The sequence below is a fragment of the Cupressus sempervirens genome, chromosome 11 (genome assembly GCF_028749045.1).
Source record: "Cupressus sempervirens isolate cs-2001-9-10 chromosome 11, ASM2874904v1, whole genome shotgun sequence".
Lineage (NCBI taxonomy): Eukaryota > Viridiplantae > Streptophyta > Pinopsida > Cupressales > Cupressaceae > Cupressus > Cupressus sempervirens.
The window spans coordinates 835,666,336-835,685,424 of record NC_143128.1 but is presented as its reverse complement, the minus strand read 5'-3'; the positions used below and the strand labels follow the sequence as shown (position 1 = coordinate 835,685,424).

The 19,089-nt window shown below is 41.1% G+C and overlaps 1 protein-coding gene across 1 annotated transcript in view; it reads right to left on the bottom strand.

Annotated features, from left to right (window-relative positions):
• Nucleotides 1–19,089, bottom strand: part of LOC149532155 (putative sodium/metabolite cotransporter BASS5, chloroplastic) — a 286,531-nt gene that overhangs the window by 227,270 nt on the left and 40,172 nt on the right. Inside the window, exon 4 of the mRNA XM_089811207.1 lies at nt 10,874–11,004. Coding sequence (XP_089667333.1) covers nt 10,874–11,004 — 131 coding nt within the window. The remainder of the gene's footprint in view (nt 1–10,873; nt 11,005–19,089) is intronic.

Sequence of the window (19,089 nt, the reverse complement as noted above, 5' to 3'; positions counted from 1 at the left end):
GTTGCCCTAGCTGCAACCTACTAAGTTTCAGATGCCTATCATGCCAGACCTTGCGTCTGTTCTATGTCACTTTCGTCGCCCACTACGCCAACAATCGCTTCTCCTCGAGCTTATTTAAATTATGCAGCCGCTTCGTTAACCTTTCGATGTCACCTAGCTTGTTTTCCAGTGCTATTTGCAAGCTCGGAATCATGAATTCTGCTGGTACCACTGCCTCCTGTCTGAACATTAACTGGAATGGCGTGTGCCCTGTCGTCACCTTATACACTGTGCGATAAGCCCAAAGGGCGACAGGTAAGTTTTCCTTCCAATCTACACCTTCAACCGCGCAGGGCCTGTAGATGATTGATACCAGAATTTTATTTGTAGCCTAGGCCTGTCTGTTTGCTCTCGAGTAGTATGGACTCGACAGTGAATGACAAATCTTTAATTGGGTGGTGAGCAGTCGAATGACATGATTAACAAAATGTCCTCCCCTATGACTTGTTAACTATAATGGAATTCCATACCTGGTAATCATCTACTCGTAAATAAACTTCGATGTGCTCACGGCCGAGTTATCTAGTAATGCGCGTGCCTCCACCCACTTGGTCAGGGACTCCGTTGCGAAAATGATGTACCGGCACCACCTAGCCTTGCTCACCTTTAGGGGTCCAATGAAATCCAATCCCCACCGCTCAAAGAGTTCCTGCGCGTGGGAGGGGTTAAATGGCATGAAGTCTCGTTTGAGCAGCTTCTCGGCCCGTTGGCAAGTGTCACATTCGACGACCCATTCCCCCGCATCGTTGTACACCGTCGGCCACAAATCTCGTTGGGTTAAATGGCATGAAGTCTCGTTGTTTGGGTCAGTCTTCAATCCTTACAGACGATGTGTCCGAGCAGTGTCCCCTGCGGAACCATGAATCTGCACTTCTTGGGGTTCAAGGCCAGCCGTGCCCTGCGACATCTCTCCATACATTCACCGAGTGTTGCCAAGTGTCTGTCTTCCGCGCTAAATACCGACCAATCATCGAGGAACGCTTTGAAGTTTCCCACGGAGATCTTGTCAAAGATGTGCAGTATAATCCGCTGGAAGGTTGCCGACGCGTTGCACAACCCGAATGGCATCCGACTGTATGCATAGACCCCATCTTTGATGACAAATGTAGTCTTTAATTTGTCCTCCTTTGCTATAGAGATCTGATTGTATCCGCACAACCCGTCCATAAACGAGTAAATTTCATGTCCGGCGACCTCCTCCAAAATGTTGTTTGTAAACAGAATTGGAAAGGGATCCTTGACCGTGACTGCATTGAGGCATCAGAAATCCACGCATATCCGGATCTGGGTGGTGTCTTTCTTCAGTGAGATAACTATAGGCGACACCCATTCACTTGTCTGCACTTTGAAAATAATTTCGGCCTCCAACATCCTGTTGATTTCCTCCGTGACCCGTGCTGCATAGTTCTTGTTCATCCTGTAGGGTCGCTTCCATACAAGTACCGCTCCCTCGATCAGTGGAATGCGGTGCACACACAACTCCAGCAGTACACCCTTCAGATCCTTGTATGTCCATGCAAATACATCATTGTATTCCAGGACTATCTTGAATGTTGCCGCTTTGAGTACTAGATCCCAATTATCTCCTACCAGAATGTTCTTCGATGCTGCTTCATCACCCAAATTCATTGCTTGTAGTGTAGCTTCATTATACTTGATTGTCTCCCCCTCACTGAATGCATGGGCGGGTGTAACATCCAACGGTACATCCCCCTCGTTTACCTCAATGAACTCCTTTGGAAATTCATCCCCGCTCGGACCTTCCTCAATTGACAATACATTGCAACTCTAGAATAGTTCGTAATCCTCTATTTGCCAGTGGTAGAGACCGTTGACTAAATCCAAGTCGTCATCCGTTGATCCTCCGTCCAATCGCAGGACTCCCTCTCGATCTGGTTCCATACGTTGTCTTCCTTCCTCCTCTCCCTTGGAATCTGATGACAGGGCCTCTTCCCCAACCATTTGGGTGTGCAGATCAATAATAAATCGCCAGCCTTTACTTTCGAGTGACAAGGTATTCTTCCAATCGTGTCTTACTCTGTCTTAAATAAGCCATCCGCGGCCAAAGATGGCATCGTATCCTTTTCTCTTCAACGAGATCACGACAAAGTCTAATAGGAACGGCTGTGTGCCAATCGTCACCGACTGTGCCATGAGAACGCCCAGAGGTTTGATGCCATGCTGGTCTGCTGTAAGCAACTGAAATGTCGAGGGCCACAATGTCGGCTGCCCCAATTTCTTCCAGGTCTCCTCAGGTAAGACATTTATGCCGGACCCACCATCGACTATTGTGTATGAAAACATGTCTGAGGATCCCCATCTCGACAACCGCCAGATGCTGGCCAGATGTGAGGGCTAGCAACATTTGGTCTTCTCCGCCTACATCACTTTCCTTCCCTCTACCTTGCTCTCTTGGTATCCTTGGAGCTGGTGCAATATTTGTAAGAGCGGATCAGAGCTCGGGCATTGTAAGAAGCAAATCATTTATCTTGACCCGTACCTCTGTTTGTAAAATCAGTTGTACGATGTTGTGTTCCACGGAGTTTCTTGCCAAAGTGCCGGTGGTGTCCTTCAGTTGAGATGTTTCCGCCTGCAATGCCTTTGCAATCTTCGCCCGCGCTTCTCCAAATTTCCTCTTTTCCTCCGCCGGATCCGGGTACTCTTTTGCTTGCCTATGTGTAATCGCCAACACCTCTTCTTCATCCGTCCTAACAATGATCAAGTTTACTCCCGATTTTGGACATTTGGCATTGTCCTGGTCGCCAGGTCCGCACCATCTGCATAATAGTTGGGGTGTATTTGCAGTTGGACATTCCAGAGCAAAGTGCCCCCACGAGTTACATGCGTGACATTGTACGATCGACTGTCCGTTTGCATCATACTGGATTCAGCTTCTGCTGGTATTGTTAGTGTTATTGTTTGCATTGTTATTATTATTCTGCCCACATCTATAATTCTTGTATCCTCTTGACGTAGCACCAGCATTATTGGTATTTCCGATATTTGCTCTACTGCTTGACGGGGACGCCTCCTATGTAAGAAGTACCTGTGGAGATCCTCTAGTCTTCATGTTAAAGGGACATTCCTTGGTCGAATGGCCCATGATCTGACAAATGTCGCAGAATTGGTTCTTTGGACAGGATCCTTTAGTATGACCGTCGCTCTTACACTCCGTGCACCACAGCTCACTGCCCTTCGTCTCCTTCTACATATTTTTAAACTCCATGCGGATCATGTCCTTCTGTAGGGCGTGGACCTTCTTGATGCTGCCTTCATCATCGCTGCCATCTTCTCTGGAAGGCTAGTCGTTATCAGAATCAAATGAGCTAGTCTTCTTCTTCTACTTTATCTTCTGCTCACTTTCGAGGTTCAATGCTTTGTTATAAGCTTCCGTGTATGACGACGGCGGCACAATTTTCATTTTCTTCCTCAAGTTTGGGCGTAGACCTTCCATGAACCATCTTTTCTGAAGTCCGTCTGCCAACTTATTTTCTATTTTGTTTATCAAGTCTTAATTTCCTGGCGTAGACACGGACAGTTTCATTCTTCCCCTGCTTAGTATTGAAGATCTCTGCTACAATTTCATTATCATTGCGCAACAGTTGAAATTCGGCCAAAAACTCCTTTTTAATGTTATTCCAACTGTCTAGCTTCTGCGGATCTATACTAGTAAACCAATCAATTGCCACTCCCCGTAGGGTGGACGAAAATTGCCTCATCCAATCGTCTTCATCAGTTATGCCATTTGCCCTCCAGATCATTTCACATGTTTTGCAGTGTCGAATAGGATCGGTCGTACCATCGCCATCGAACTTCGGCAATTTTTCTTTTGGTCCCGCCATCACAATTGGTTTTTGTAAACAGGCATTGTTCACTCCCACACCGGTTGTCTACACTCCTGCACCGACGGACTGGTCTCCCACACCGGCGGTCTACAATCCCACACAGCGGACTATTCTCCCACACCGGCGGACTGTACTCCCACACCGGCGGTCTGCTCTCCCACGCCGGTGGACTGTTCTCCCGCAATCTCAACAGCTGCGAACCTTGGTGAAGAAGGATCTTCTAAAGTTGTCCCTTGCGGAAGTGTATCCTGGACGAAGAGTTCACTCCACACTCGTGCTCCCTCAGCACTCCGAGTCGTGCGAGTCAATGCTCTTCCGTCTGAATTCTCTTCGCTTGGTGAACACAAATTCAAAAACTCCTCTCATGCTTCTTCCACCAATTCCACCTGCTACCAAGTTTCCTCCAACAATTCTTCCATGCTCCGGTTTCCGTCGGCAATCTTCTGGAATCTCCTTTGGCATTCGGCAACGGCGCCAAATGTTTACCGCATAGGTTAATTAAGAAATGCACACAGATAATGAACACGAACAGCAGTACTCCTTTATTCGCATATGCCAACAGATTGCATAACTGGTGATAAGATGCTTTACAATGTACCTAGACGGGATATAAATACTACCCGTCGAACCTTCCCGAAGGGGTCCGTCGGCTACATAACAATTACCGACGACATCAACCTATCGGCCCGTTGGCTACAAAATCTTTACCGATGACATGAACCCGTCAGCTACAGTTTCTACCGACGACACTTGGTGCGGGACGCATCAAGGATCCAAACAAAAGCAAGAGAGCTAAAAACTTTCAAGTGACTGATTCAATGCTTGCAACCTGAACAAGCCTCTTCTGGAGTCTTACCTTTGACAACTATTGTGGGTAACCGATTCAAACGATAAACTGTAGTGTTAACTGCTTCTACCCAAAATTTCTTTGAAACATGTTTGTGTTTGAGCATGGATCAAGCCATCTCGATGATTGTTTTGTTCTGATGTTCAACTACACTGTTTTGTTGCGGTGTGTGGGGTGTGGTTAACTGGCATTTGATGCCATAAGTATCCAAGAATCTAGAGAATTCATTAGAACAAAATCTCCCCCCCCCCCCCCATTTTCTGATCTAAAAGTAATAATAGATTTCCCAAACTCTTTTTGAACTAAAGGTTTAAACTTCTGAAAGACAGGAAATGCCTCTGATTTCTTTTTAAGAAAATATACTCACATTTTTCGACTGAAATCATCAACGAACAACAAAAAATGCATGAACCCAAGAACAGAAGGAGTGACCATAGGGCCGCAAATATCGACATGAACAAGCTGAAGTATCTGAGAAGCTCACCATGAATCGCCACTAGTGAAAGGTGTGCAATATTGCTTCCCAGCCTCGTATGCATCACAAACTCCAAGCTGCTGAATCTAAATCTCTAGCAAACCGAGGACAAGCTCTTCCCGAACAAGCTAAGAGAGATAATGCACATTTAATTGCCCATACCATTAATGCCAAAGTGTGCTAATACAAGACCGCCGAGCAGCCATAGCTAAGTCCCGAGAATCGCCAAAATTAGTAAGTTGGAAAAGACCATGATCCTCAAGATCCACTACAACAATAGACTGTGTCGCCCTATTAGTGATGTTACAATGATGTGAATTGAAGGTGACATCCAACTTGGGATAATGTCGCAGTGACTACCTAACTGAGAGTAGCTTTAGTTCCATCGCTAGAACGTAGTACACATCGAGGAAAATGAGATTCCTCCCAACAAACGAAATCTGAAGGTTGCCTTTGCCGACAATGGTGTACTCTTCTCTGCCACCAAAAATAACAGAATTTGAATAAGGCTAGTAGTCAGTGAACCAGTGTTGGCAGTGGGTGAAGTGATGAGAGGCACTTGAATCAATGTACCTGGCAAACGACTTTACATGATTTGTACGTCTTTTAGCCATGAAGGCATAAAAGGCAGATTCTGTGTGCTTAGTGTGCTTTGCATTGTTTGCTTTGAGCTGCGAACTTGATCGCTTAGATTGGGCAACTAAGCATTTCCGACATTCAACCTTCACGAGACCAAATTTGTGGCAATAGTTGCATTGAATGTTCTTCTTCCAGGAGCCTTCTGAAGCGGGAGCAAAAGACTTTTGCTGAGAAGACTATTGAGACTCACCTTTATCCTTTTGAAAGGATTTAGCAGCAAAGGCTTGCTCTATGGAGGTGGAGTTGGAACTGCTACCAAACTGTTGTTTCCACTGGTCTTGCTAAAGCAGGAGTTTGCAGAGATCTGTGAATTTCAGATAAACACCAGAAGACGTGATGTTGAGAGTCTCGATAAAATACTCGTAGGACTTGGGTAAACTCCTAAGAGTGATGACCACAATGTCCTCTACAATGTCCCCATTTTTAGCAAGTTCTTACAGTTGGCTAGGTCAGTTCACCATCGTGACCCTCGTGAGCTACCCTCGTGAGCTGACAATAGGATTTAAGGGACTCAGTTGTGTGGTTATAGGCTTTCCAGCAGCCTATGCTGTGTTTTGGCTCCGTTTGAGGGACTTACTATTTATTGTAAGTCAATCTGTTGGTTCCGATGAGCTCAGGTGAGTTAGAGGAGTTTGGTGATGCTCTCAATTTTTATTTCAGACTTCTAGTTTGAGCTCCAAGAATCTTGGAGGGAGCATCTATTTATAGTAAGTCACCCTGTCAAGTTCTTTCATCATCAGGATCACTTTGGTGTTGTCAGATTTCGATTTTGATGCTTCTTCAGTTGTTTTTGCAAGATGGGTGAATTATTATTATTCATCTAAATACGCTGAGGTTGTTATTTTTGTTGGTGTTGTTTGTTGGTCACCTCTGTATCATAGCTCGTTGGAACTAGGATGAAATTTTTTAACTCGTGGGAACAAGAAACAATGGCCTTACGTGTCAGAATATTAAGTTGTGAAGGAAAAGGTCATTTTTGGAGCCAAAAGCAATTAATAATTAGATTATAATGGCATTTTATTATATTTTAATGTTGTGTGTGGGAAGCTTCTTAAGTGAAGTTCATTTGGGAAACTTTGTGCCATTTGAAGATTATAAATATAAGCTCATTTGATGAGTAAAGCATCCAATTGATTATTTATTTTTCTCTTGTCTTTGTGACACTTCTGAAGTTCTGAAATTTTGTGCCCTTATTGAAGTATAAGGGTTTGGGATCTACAACTGAAGTATTATAGATTCAATTCTGAGATTGCTTGGCAAATTGTGCTGAAGTATACGATTTGTCAATTCTCCTACTGTATTAACTATTGATAAGCAGAAGTTTTTTTTTCTTGCTACTGGAGGTTATTATGGAATTTGTGAAGGGATTCACTAGAATTGTTATATCAAATTGGGTGTTGTTTAATTTGGAGTTGGTTGAGCACCAATTTATATCTGTTGCCGGGTGTTATTCTCTATGTGCACTTTGGGAGCACCATTTTCCAAATTTGCAGTTGCATTGGTTGGTTGAAGAATTAATTTGTTGTTGTTGGTCTTCATTTTAGAGGGTATCAAGGCATGTCTTACTTGTAAGTTCATGGAATGTAACTTCTAATTTTTCTGGTATTGTTAATTTATAATAGGAGATATTTTATCAACTGGATTGTTGGTACTTTGTGAAAATACTCAGTATCTAAGCTGATATTGAAATCTGAAATTTTTCAGCTGTATATTCCTTATGTAATATCCAAATATTTGAGTTGAAGTTATTATTCCAATATCTTCTATTTTGTTGCTATATTGTTATATCAAAAATTGCAAAATCTCAAGAATAAAAAAAGAAATCAATTCTTCAACACAGATTGTTTGAGAGCCAACAAGGTTTATTTCAGTGGTATTAGAGCTTGCTTGCAAAGTGTTTGATGAAATGTCAAACAACTGAATTATAAAAGAAAGTTATAACCGGTTGGGGTTATTACATCCTCTTCCTCCATCTTGCCACCAATGGCAAGCAACTGATCACGGATTTCCTGAATCCTATTAAGGTGAGCCTAGAGCGATGTTCGCTCATCCATGATAATAGAAAACAAAGTGTTCTTCAAAAAGAAAGCTCTGCTTTTGTCAGAAGTCTCATGAAAATTCTTGAGATGTGCCCATATCTTGGCAGTTGTCGTGCTAGATGGAATCTGAGAGAGTTGATCATCAGCTACAGATAATTTGAGAAGCATCACCGCCTCCCAATTATTCAAATCCCATGTATCCTAATCAGTACCAAGGAAAGTCGGACGTTGTGTAACACCCAGAACAATCTGATCATTGTAAACAGTATTCTGATATTCAAAAATTGCTATTATCCGCTGCTTCCAAGTGCCCTAATTCCAACCATTGAAGTTTGAATTGCTCTCGAGCAAAATATTAGTCAAAGATGACATAGCAAGTTTTTCAATAGAAAAGCGTAAAAGTCTATGAAGGCATGTACTTCAAGACAGAAAAATGGAAGACCCAGAAAAAGTGAAAGGGTACCTAGAAGAGAGCTTGAAAAAATCCAAAAAGAATATGTTGACGGTTTTCAAATCCGATGGCTCAAAAGTTGAGGCACGAAAATCAAGGTACCTAGAAGAATCTGACAACCCAGTTGAGCTCTTGAAAAACCCATCAAGAATCTGTATTCAAAAAAATTTCCCAAGCCCAAAAATTAGGGTTTCGAACAGAAATATCCTGGGCTGAAAAAAGCTTGAAATTAATGGTGAATCTGCAACAAAAAAAACATAATTTCTAGGCACGAATTTGTTACTGAGGATTTTAAGAAACCCTTGGCGTCGCTCCAAGCTCTAGATGTGCAAAAAAAAGGGACGAAAATGCCCAACAAATAGTCACGTTTTCTCAAAAACGGCCAGAAAAGAAAGGTAAATATTGATGGTCAATATTCTCAGACAAACCCTAGTTCAAAGAAAATATTTCAAAAAAATAATTTCGAAAATAGGGTCTGATAATTTGAGAAAAAAAATTTATGATTTTCGAAAAAATTCAAAAAAGTGACTCTGGTACCATATTACGAAGTAATTGGTAAATATTTGTTTGACACCGAGAGGTCAATATATACAAAAGAATAAAACGATTTTTTCTTAGGAAACGATCGTAAAGAATAGAAACATTCTATTCAAGCTAAAAGAAAGCTAAAAAAAGCTAATAGATAACTCCAGACTAAGTAATATTAGAAACATTCTAATATTTACAATAGACTACAAATAGATAACCATTAATTAATAATAGAAGCTTATCTATTATAGTAATAAAACACCACAGTTTTATAAGTTGCCACTAAGACTTAGAAAATTTCCAACCAAAAGTCTCAAAAATCGAAACCATAGTCTGACAATATAAATATCCTAATCAAAATGTCTCAAACATGTATCAAGAAATCTCAAACATCAAAATATAACAAGCTATAGGTACAACATATGAAACTAAGTTGCATCCTAGCTATCTATATCCAAAGGCTCAAAGTCATATGAGTCAATATCTCCCTCTAGCATAAGTGGGTCATCCAATGGTAGCCCAACCAATCCTGGTTGCACCTCCTTCATTTGAATTTTATTGTCTACAAACACAAATTTGAATCTTGTGGGCCCCCCATTGCTGCTTTGGCAAAAAGAATTTTTAAAAAGAGCTTATTTTTTATTTTTTAATGCCAAAAGACATCAAATGTGTAGAGGATACTTTTGCATTTTAGGGATGGATTAGGGACATTCTGGGCAACCACTAAGTGTTTTCAAGAAAGCTAGTTGTTCTTGGATATTAGGAGACATTTCCTGTCATTTCCTACATTTTTTTGAAATTGGGGACGGTTGGGGGACATCCCTTTTCATCTCACTATCCCCAGGACATTTTGGGGTCAAAAACAAATCCTCTAGGTATAGGAAATCTGTCCCTATGTAACATAGCCCAAAATATTTTGAACCATTTGACAATATGTCACAGACAAAATGTCCAAATAAACTGAATCACAAAAGAATGATGTAACTCGACAAGAGAACTATACACGGAAAACTCATGTTCAAAAAAATGCTTCCACTGCAACATCTTGTGACATGAAGACCTTAAAAACCATCAAAGAAACTCAAGAGTATAAAGAAATCAAAACATCATTATGATATGAGATATCATGAAACCTTATCTTTCAAATTACATATAGCTGAATTAAATATATAGGCCCATTTGTAAGTGCACCCCAAATAGAGGAATAAAGGTTTCAAATATGAATTGAACCAGTACATGTGACGGGTGCATAAGCGTTATAAATAGTAAATACCCTATGTAATACACTTCTTCATGTGTTCTAATATGGTCTTCTCTTAAAGAATTTAACTTATGTTTCTTAGATACAAGGATCCACCACTTTTCCCTAGTGTTTGCATAAGATCATATTGTAATTTAGCCCTAGGGACAAATAATAAATATCTCTTTTCTGAATGTGCATACATAAATAGACAGCGGGCAATCCAAAACAGAAAGGAAAACCCTTTCAACCTACAAAATGACAAACTTAATGGAGATGAGCAATCCTTGATAATTTCTCATTATGTATCCATTAATTCTTTTCTTTCCACTTCCCAGTATGTTTTAAGTGTCACTTTTAATATTAAGAGGGATCTAACACTAAATTATGTTCGAGTATGTATTTTATAGGTCCTTACATGTAGAATCTTTAGATCCTAATTGACAAAAGTGATTTCCTGTAATTTATATGTAACACATGAATGAGCTGAAGTAAAGGAAGACTTAGGTATTTATTACTATTAACAGTCATTTCTTGAAAGAGACCTTGACTATAAGTTAAGCTCTAGCCATGTAGCAACCAATATCTAATCCTTGGTTGATAGCCATAGATTGAAAGAAGCAGGATGTATTGATGCTAGACACAAACCTTCCCGTTAAAACAGTCTAATATATACGCATATACACAATGAACTTAGCAATGCAGAAGACATCACTGACAGATTGTCTCAAGACAATGGGATATAATAAGATGGCATAGAGAAAGATAACCTGTTAGTGAACCAAGTGAAAGATGGTGGGAATACAAGAGCCAAGAGTGTACTTGCCACAACTGCATAAGGAATCAAGGAATTTGCGTTCTTCAGCAAGTTTAATGAATTGATCCAGTTCAACGTAAAATCCTGCAGAAGGATTATTAGGATAAAGTAAATACAGAAAATGACAATTGGTAGACATACAAAATTCCAATTAAACAATTCTTCAGTAAAATAAGAAACAATTCAGCGCTCGCTTCATTTAATTTTTCAATAAACCTTGGAACATGAATATGACATACTATGCTAAGCTTCATACACAGATCACCAAACAATAGATGTCAATAAGATTGATTTGAATATCTGACAAGTATTTAAGCTGAACTTCCTTAATAAAGCATGTATTCTCTGCAAATTATATATCCATTATTCAAATTGTTTGGCAGATAATATTAGTAAACTTGAAATCCAGTAGAGGAACCGTGGCCAAAATCTTTTTGTAAAAAAAATGGGCCAAGCAGAAGATGAAGAATTTTTCAATCAATCAAGATTTGATCAGGAAAAATTCGTGGAAAAAGAACACAGATTTTCAAAAAAGGTTGAAAGCTGGGGTGTGTGTGAAAGAGAGAGAGAGAGGGGCATATTTTTCAATTAAAAAACATTTTAATAGCATAAGGATATAGAGAGCAATATAGATTTTTCCATTTATGTTCATATCTCTGATTACACTACATTGCACATTCTGCACAATCGTAAATGATAACTAAATATTAATTGTTTTGAAATTTTCAATTCGAATTCACTTTGTACAAAATCAACCTAAAAATACAAAGTTCCAAGAAAACAGCCATAGCCAATGCCTATTGCTGCCACAAATAGAGCTACACTAAAGCGCTACAGTTCTTGATGGTAATGCTCAAAGGTCAAAGCCTCTTCTGAGTCATTCAACCACACCACTGTCATTGTTCGACATTATCTTCATTTTCTTTTTCCTTCTCTTTTAAATCCAGTCTACAACAAAAAATTCCATTTACTATTTTTCATCTGTCTGAAAATAGTCATATTTATTTTGTACTAATTTGAAAGCTCCAAATTTAAATTTCAAGACATATATCTATAGAACTAAGGCACCTAGTGATGGGAAGCTTTGGTACAAACCATTGCACCAAAACCCCGAGGTGCTAATGAAGGCCGCCCACAAGAATCATAACATCCCACCATGCTCCGCAGTCCAGACACTGGGCTGGATGTGCGCCCATATGGTGGGCCCTCCCTTGGTCATATGAGCCCCGGATGAACACTGCAATGCCAACGTTGCCACCCACTCTGAGACTCGAACCTGGGTGGAGGCTCTGATACAACATGGTACGAACCATTGCACCAAAACACCGAGGTGCTAGTGAAGGCCGCCCACAAGGATCATAACAAGCTTCTTCTTCTTAGAGCCTTATTGCTCTACCAAGGCTGCCTCTTAGCCTTCTTTGGGTCTCTTCTCTAATGCTAACCTAGAGGACTCTCTCCTAATCCCCTTCCACCAAGAAACTCACCAGTCAATTCAGTTTTCACTCCTCTAACTCCGAAAACCCCAACTATGCACCTTTTTTTTGGCCTATCAAGTCAAAAATCCACCAAATGCTCCCAGCAAGGCAAAACCAAGCTTAGACCTTCCTCATGAGGTTCTTTACTCATTTCAAGTCATTCTGCACCATCTTGTTAGGTTTCACACACCCAAAATCCATTCTTGCTTTAGTTGGCCTTGTAGCCCAAAGAGCCCCTTAGGTTTCACACACCCAAAATCCATTCTTGCTCTGGTTGGCCTTGTAGCCGAAAGAGCCCCTATTAGCCCTCTTAAAAACAAGGGTTTTTCAATAACTTGCTAAAACACTTAACAAGCCCTATTAATGCCTTCTAGACTTTGTTTCCAACTGACCTAGGCTCAAGGATTTTCTAGGTCTTAGGCATCCATGGTGTCTGTACAGTACCTTTCTAGATTACCCCTATTTTAAGGGTTTCAATGGCAATGTTAGCAATCCAACTTAAAAGATGACCTAACCTATGCATCAGTCCTCCTCTAGTTTGTGGACACCTAACACACTACCCTACCATTGAAATGGGCACCCCTGAATGTTCCAAAAAACTAAACCAAATTGCTAAAAGGAATTATGTCAAACAGTTTGCATTCAACCTCTTATTTCTCCGTTTTATGTTTTAAACCCCTTATAACTCCGGAAATCAAAGGTTTATTTGTTTGTTGTGTTTTGTGCATGGAATTGGTATCATACAACATAAACAAGAAAGAAACTACAATAATATGCAAAGTGGAAATGAACTGCTGCCAATAAAATGTTATTTTCAGAATTCATAAAACCAAATACATGGCAGATTTATCAACTCACTAATTACTTCAGCATTATTGACATAATACTCCAGCCCATGCTTTTGAACTTGCTGCTACAGTGCCACGTGAATAGTGTCATGTGAATAGTGCTGCTACAGTACTTTGTCCTTCAATCAGTCCACTACCTTCGTAATATCATTCCCTCAAAGCGGCATAATCGTCGGACAAGTAGTGAAGAAGATATGAGCAAAATACCAAATCTGCCTGTAGCTAGAAATGCAACTAAACTGCCTGATAATGAAGCCAATAACAAAGAACTCCAAAGGCCAAACCCAAGGGAATGACGTCTAGAATGTTACAAGAGAGAATAAACGTCCTCAAATGCCAAGAACGGAGCTGCAACTAAAACACCAATTTCTTCTCATATTCAACCCCACTAATGAAGCCACAAATGCTTCTTTTTATTCTATTTCCAAGGGTCCGATCAACTCATATAGGCAATGTGGGATAAAAGATGTGTAATATATAAAACATATATTAAAATACCCCTTATGTCTCCCTTGGGTGCACATCCCCATAAAATAAATATTAAAGTAACACTTTAATATTTTACAATTAAATTAGATGTTACTTTAATAAAACTTCAGGCATTAAAATGTATTAGCAATCGGACTCTGAATAATGCGAGTGATAGCTCATCGAAAAGCTCTCACCGAAGAGTATCAAATCCAATCACCAAAATTGACCTGCACTGTGTCCTGCCGACTTACTAAAAATAGTAAGTATGCCTGAAACTGAGTAAATCAACTTCGTTTTGGCCCAAACTGGAAATGACTAGGCCAAAATACTCCAGGATCCCATTAAACCCTTCGTTAGCCCTTGGGACCATGTAGAACAAGGCTAACGCGCACACACTTGGTCAACTGCTAAAATGGGGACATTACAGTCCGCCCCCCTTGAAATTGCTTGTCCTTAAGCAATCTTAGTCCAGCCTGTTGAATAACCTGCTCACTCTCCCATGTAGAATCTTCCTCCGGCAAGTCTTTCCATCTGACCAAATACTCCTTCACTATCCTGTTTCTAAGCTTCCTCTCTCTGGTGCCCAGAATAGCCTAGGGTACTAACACAAGCTTCCCCTCCTCATCCAAAAGGGTAAATCTATAGAAGGCACTACACTCTAACCAATGACTTTCTTAAGCCTAGATACATGAAACACGTTGTGCACTCGATTGCCCTCTGGGAGCTCAAGCTCATAGGTGACTTTGCCCACTTTGCGAATCACCCTGTAGGGACCATAAAATCTAGGTTTCAACTTTTCAACTTCACTCTTCTTGAGCGATGACTGTCTATATGGTTGTAGCCTTAAGTAAACCATATCCCCTACCTCGAAGCTACGCTCTATTCGATGCTGATCAGCATACAATTTCTGTTAATTCTGAGCCTATTGTATATTCTCTTTGAGCACTTTCAGGATGTCCTGACTATCCTGCAATAAGCTTTTGGCTTTGGGCACTCTACTGTCCCCCAAAACTAAATCCATGAAACTAGGTGCTTCATAACCATAGATTGCCATGAAAGGAGTCATCTTGATGGACATATGATAAGTGGTGTTATAACAATACTCTCCCATATGCAACCATCTAATCCAAGCCTTTTGTTGTGCAGTTACATAGTACCTCAAATATCCTTCCACCCATTTATTCACAATCTCTGTTTGCCCATCTGTTTGCAGATGATAACTAGTGCTAGGTGTAAGATCTGTACCACACAACCTAAACAACTCTTGCCAAAAAACACTCATAAACTTACTATCCCGGTCGCTGACAATGAATCTGGGCAGCCCATGTAACCTGAATATCTCTCTAAAGAAAAGATCTGCCACCTGTGCTGCTGTGTAAGTGGACGGAATAGCAAAGAAGTGAGCAAACTTCGTCAAGTGGTCCACCACCACATAGATGCAATCTCTTCCCTGCACTCGTGGTAAACCAATGATGAAGTCCATCGAAATACTTTCCCATTTCCTATCAGGAATGGGCAAGGGCTGTAATAAACCTACAGGAAATGTGTGCTCTCCCTTATTCTGTTGACAAACCACACTCCTTGACATACCTCTGAACATCATCCTTGAGCCTTTTCCATGAAAACCGCTCTTGGATCTGCCTGTAGGTCTTGATGACCCCTGGATGTCCAGCTGTGCATGCATCATGAAATGCCTTCAGTATCACCTCTCTCAAATGTGATGACGGAATCAAATAAACCCTGTCCTGAACTCTAATCAATCCATCTATCACCTCATAGTGATCATCCTGTATGGTACCTGAAATCAATCCAGAAGCCCAAGCATCTCCGACATACTCTACTATAATCCGATCTCTCCAATCTCCTGAAATCTCTGCCAGAGCACATAAGTGAGGTCTCCGAGATAAGGCATCAACCACCACATTTTTCTTACCTTTGACAAACTCTATGTCAAAGTCATAAGCCTGCAATTTAGTCACCCATTTTTGTTGTCGGTCATTAAAATCACGCTGGCTCATGAAGTATTTAATACTGTTGTGATCAGTCTTGATCACAAAACGTCCACCTACCAAATATGATCGAAATTTGGCCAATGCATGCATTATGGCCAACATCTCCCGATCATAGATAGAATAACTCTTCTCAACTCCCTGGAGCTTCCTACTCTCGAATGCAATGGGATGCTTCTCCTGCATCAATACTACTCCAATCCCATCACCTGATGCATCACAATGAAGCTCAAAAGGCTTTGTGAAATCCGGTAGAGCTAGAACTGGACATGAAGACATTACCTGCTTGAAATGCTCAAAACACCTCTGTGCTGCCCCTGTCCACACGAAGGCTCCTTTCCTGGTAAGATCTGTCAAGGGTGTAGCAATCTGTGAGAATCCCTTAACAAACCTCCTATAAAAACCACATAAACCAAAGAATTCCTTAAGTTGTGTAAGGTTTGTGGGAGTAGGCCACTCTACAATAGCTCTAATCTTTTCGGGATCAACCTGAACGCCATCTGCACTAATGATATGCCCAAGGTAAAGGAGCTCAGTCATGCCAAACTCGCATTTAGATTCCTTGGCATATAATGACTCTCTCTCCAGAATAGATAACACCTCCTCCAGATGATGTAAGTGCTCCTCCCAAGTCTTACTGAAGACCAAGATGTCATCAAAGAAGATCAAGACAAATCTCCTCAGCTGCTTCCTGAATACCTAGTTCATACAACTCTAAAATGTAGCGGGTGCATTGGTTAGACCAAATGGCATAACCATGAACTCAAAATGGCCATAGTGACATCGGAAGGCTGTTTTCTCAATGTCCTTTGCTCTCATCCTGATCTAATGGTATCCAGATCGCAAATCAATTTTGGTGAAGAAGCATGCCCCATGCAACTCATCAATCAACTCATCAATCCTAGGAATGAGATATCTGTTTTTAATTGTTTTCTTATTCAGTGCCTTGTAATCGATGCACATGCACATCGTCCCATCCTTCTTCTTTACCAATACTACTGCTGAAGCAAAGGGGCTCTTACTGGGCCTGATATGCCCCATCTCCAACAAATCCTTAATCGCCTTCTCTATCTCATCCTTGTGTTTCTTAGGATGACGATAGGGAGTAATCATAACTGGTTTGGCTCCCTCCTCGAGCTCAATAACATGTTCCATCCCTCTGTCAGGAGGAACCCCATGAGGAATATCGCTAAATACTTTAGCGTGTCTATCAAGTATCTTCTGGATATCTGGTGGATGACTCTTTTCTTGTGGCTCTGGTGAAGTTGGCATAATGTAGCACTCTGCCGCCCATTCTATGTCATCATGACGAAAAAGTCTCTGCATTCTCCTCAAAGACACTACTCTGCAACCTCCATCTGAAAGTCCTCTAAGTACCACAGTTCTGCCCTCATGCTGGAATCTCATCTCCAATTTCGCTAGGTTGAGTGTGAACTCAACTAGTGAAGCCATCCATGTCATGCCGAGGATGACATCATAATCTCCCATGTCCACAACATAGAACTCATCCTCCAACTCGTAGCCATCTCCAAACCTGATGCAAAGATTAGATATCTTCCGAGTGCATAATAATTTATCACCATTAGCCACCATGACTCTAAACCCATCATGCTCCTCTATCTGTAACCCTCTCCTAGCTACCAACTATGCATCTATGAAGTTATGTGTAGCCTCAGTGTCAATAAGAGATCACTTTCTGCCCCTGGATAGTACCCCTGACCTTAAATGTGATTGCCTTTTGGGCCCCTGTAAAGCATGCCAACGATCTATCATCCTTAGGAATGTTGCTCTCCTCTATAGTGTTACCCTCATCTGAATCGGAGTGTTGATCCTCCCCCTCTGACTCTGACTCTTCAGCTGAAAAATACTCCATTTGATTTTCCTTAGCCTTGAGAGAACATTTATGAGATAAGTCCCAAGGCTCTCTACAATGGAAGCACAGCTTCTTCTTTCAAAGTTCATTCAAGGTTTCATTGTCTAGTCCTTTTGATCCTTCTTTGGGTTTGCTATACTCTTTCTGAAACGGTTTTTTGTCTTTGTCCTTGCGGTAGGAAGAATCTGCTGAATGGTTTTTTCCTTTGTATATCGAAGGGGCTAAATCTCGTGCCTTTTTAGTTGCTTCAACTAAGGTGAGTGGATCATGTCCCTTCACCCAACCTCGTAATGAATCAGCAAGACCATCACAAAATAACACCACCAATCTCCTAGGAGAGATATCTGTAACAAGTACAGACAAGCGCTGAAACTCGGCAATGTAAGCATCCACAGAACCTGACTGTTTTAACTGTGCTAGCTCCTTGAAATGTAACTTGAGATCCCTAGTTTCAAATCTCTCAATCAATGTTTCGGTGAATTCCTCATAGGATGTAATCTGATTATGCCCCAAAGTCACCATGCCATGATGCCACCATTCATGTGCAACGCCATCCAAGTGCATAGCCGCATACTTGATAGCCTCCTCCTCAGGCATAGGATTTAGCTCCAAGTATGTATCTACCTTCTGCACCCAAGCTCGTGAAGTCATCTTCCCTAAAGCATCATAATAAGGTAAAGAAAGTTTTCCAACTTTCTTTCTCAGCTCAAAGTTTTGATTCCTCCCTCCTGCTCTAGGCATGTGTCTCATCCTCAAGTCCATATAATCTTTGAGGGAAATATCCGCCTGAAACTCTAGTCCACTAGCCTCCCAGTCCCTCCTGAACTGATCCTGTAACTCGGTAATCTGCGGTTCGTTTATTGGTTGAACCGGATCTCTGGGTGGGAAAGTGGGTAGAAGAGGTCTCGAGCCCGCAATCCATGCTAGGCGTGCAACGTGTCTAAAGTTATCAGCCTCATTCCCATTGTTGCCGTGTCCATTATTACCATTAATGTTATTCTCAGGACCATTGTTGTTGCCTTGGCCTCCATGGTTATTGTTTCCCCCATTGTTATTGTTTCCCTCATTGTTACTGTTTCTGTTGTTGGCATCACCTGGATTAATATTGACACCCATCTGTCTAGCCATGAGCTGCAACATCATGTCCATTCGCCTATTCTGCTCCTGCTGCATACGCTGCCCCTACTCTAATGTATCCAGTAACTGTCTAAACATTACCTCCGCTGATCTGGACCGGCATTCCCGCCTCCGCCTAATCCTGTATTCTTGTCATCTCGATCACCCATATTGTTGTCTTGATCAAAGAATATCTCCTCTGTGTCTGTATGGCTAGATTCAATGTCCACCTGCATGGATGTACTAGACTATTTGCTTTGCAAGTCTGAAATCCTATTTTGTCTTGCTCTGGTATTGCGAAAATTATAAGGCCCCTGTCGCATGCTCAAACACAAATACTTAGCCTGTGTTTTTTTTTATTTATTTCTGATTTTAGC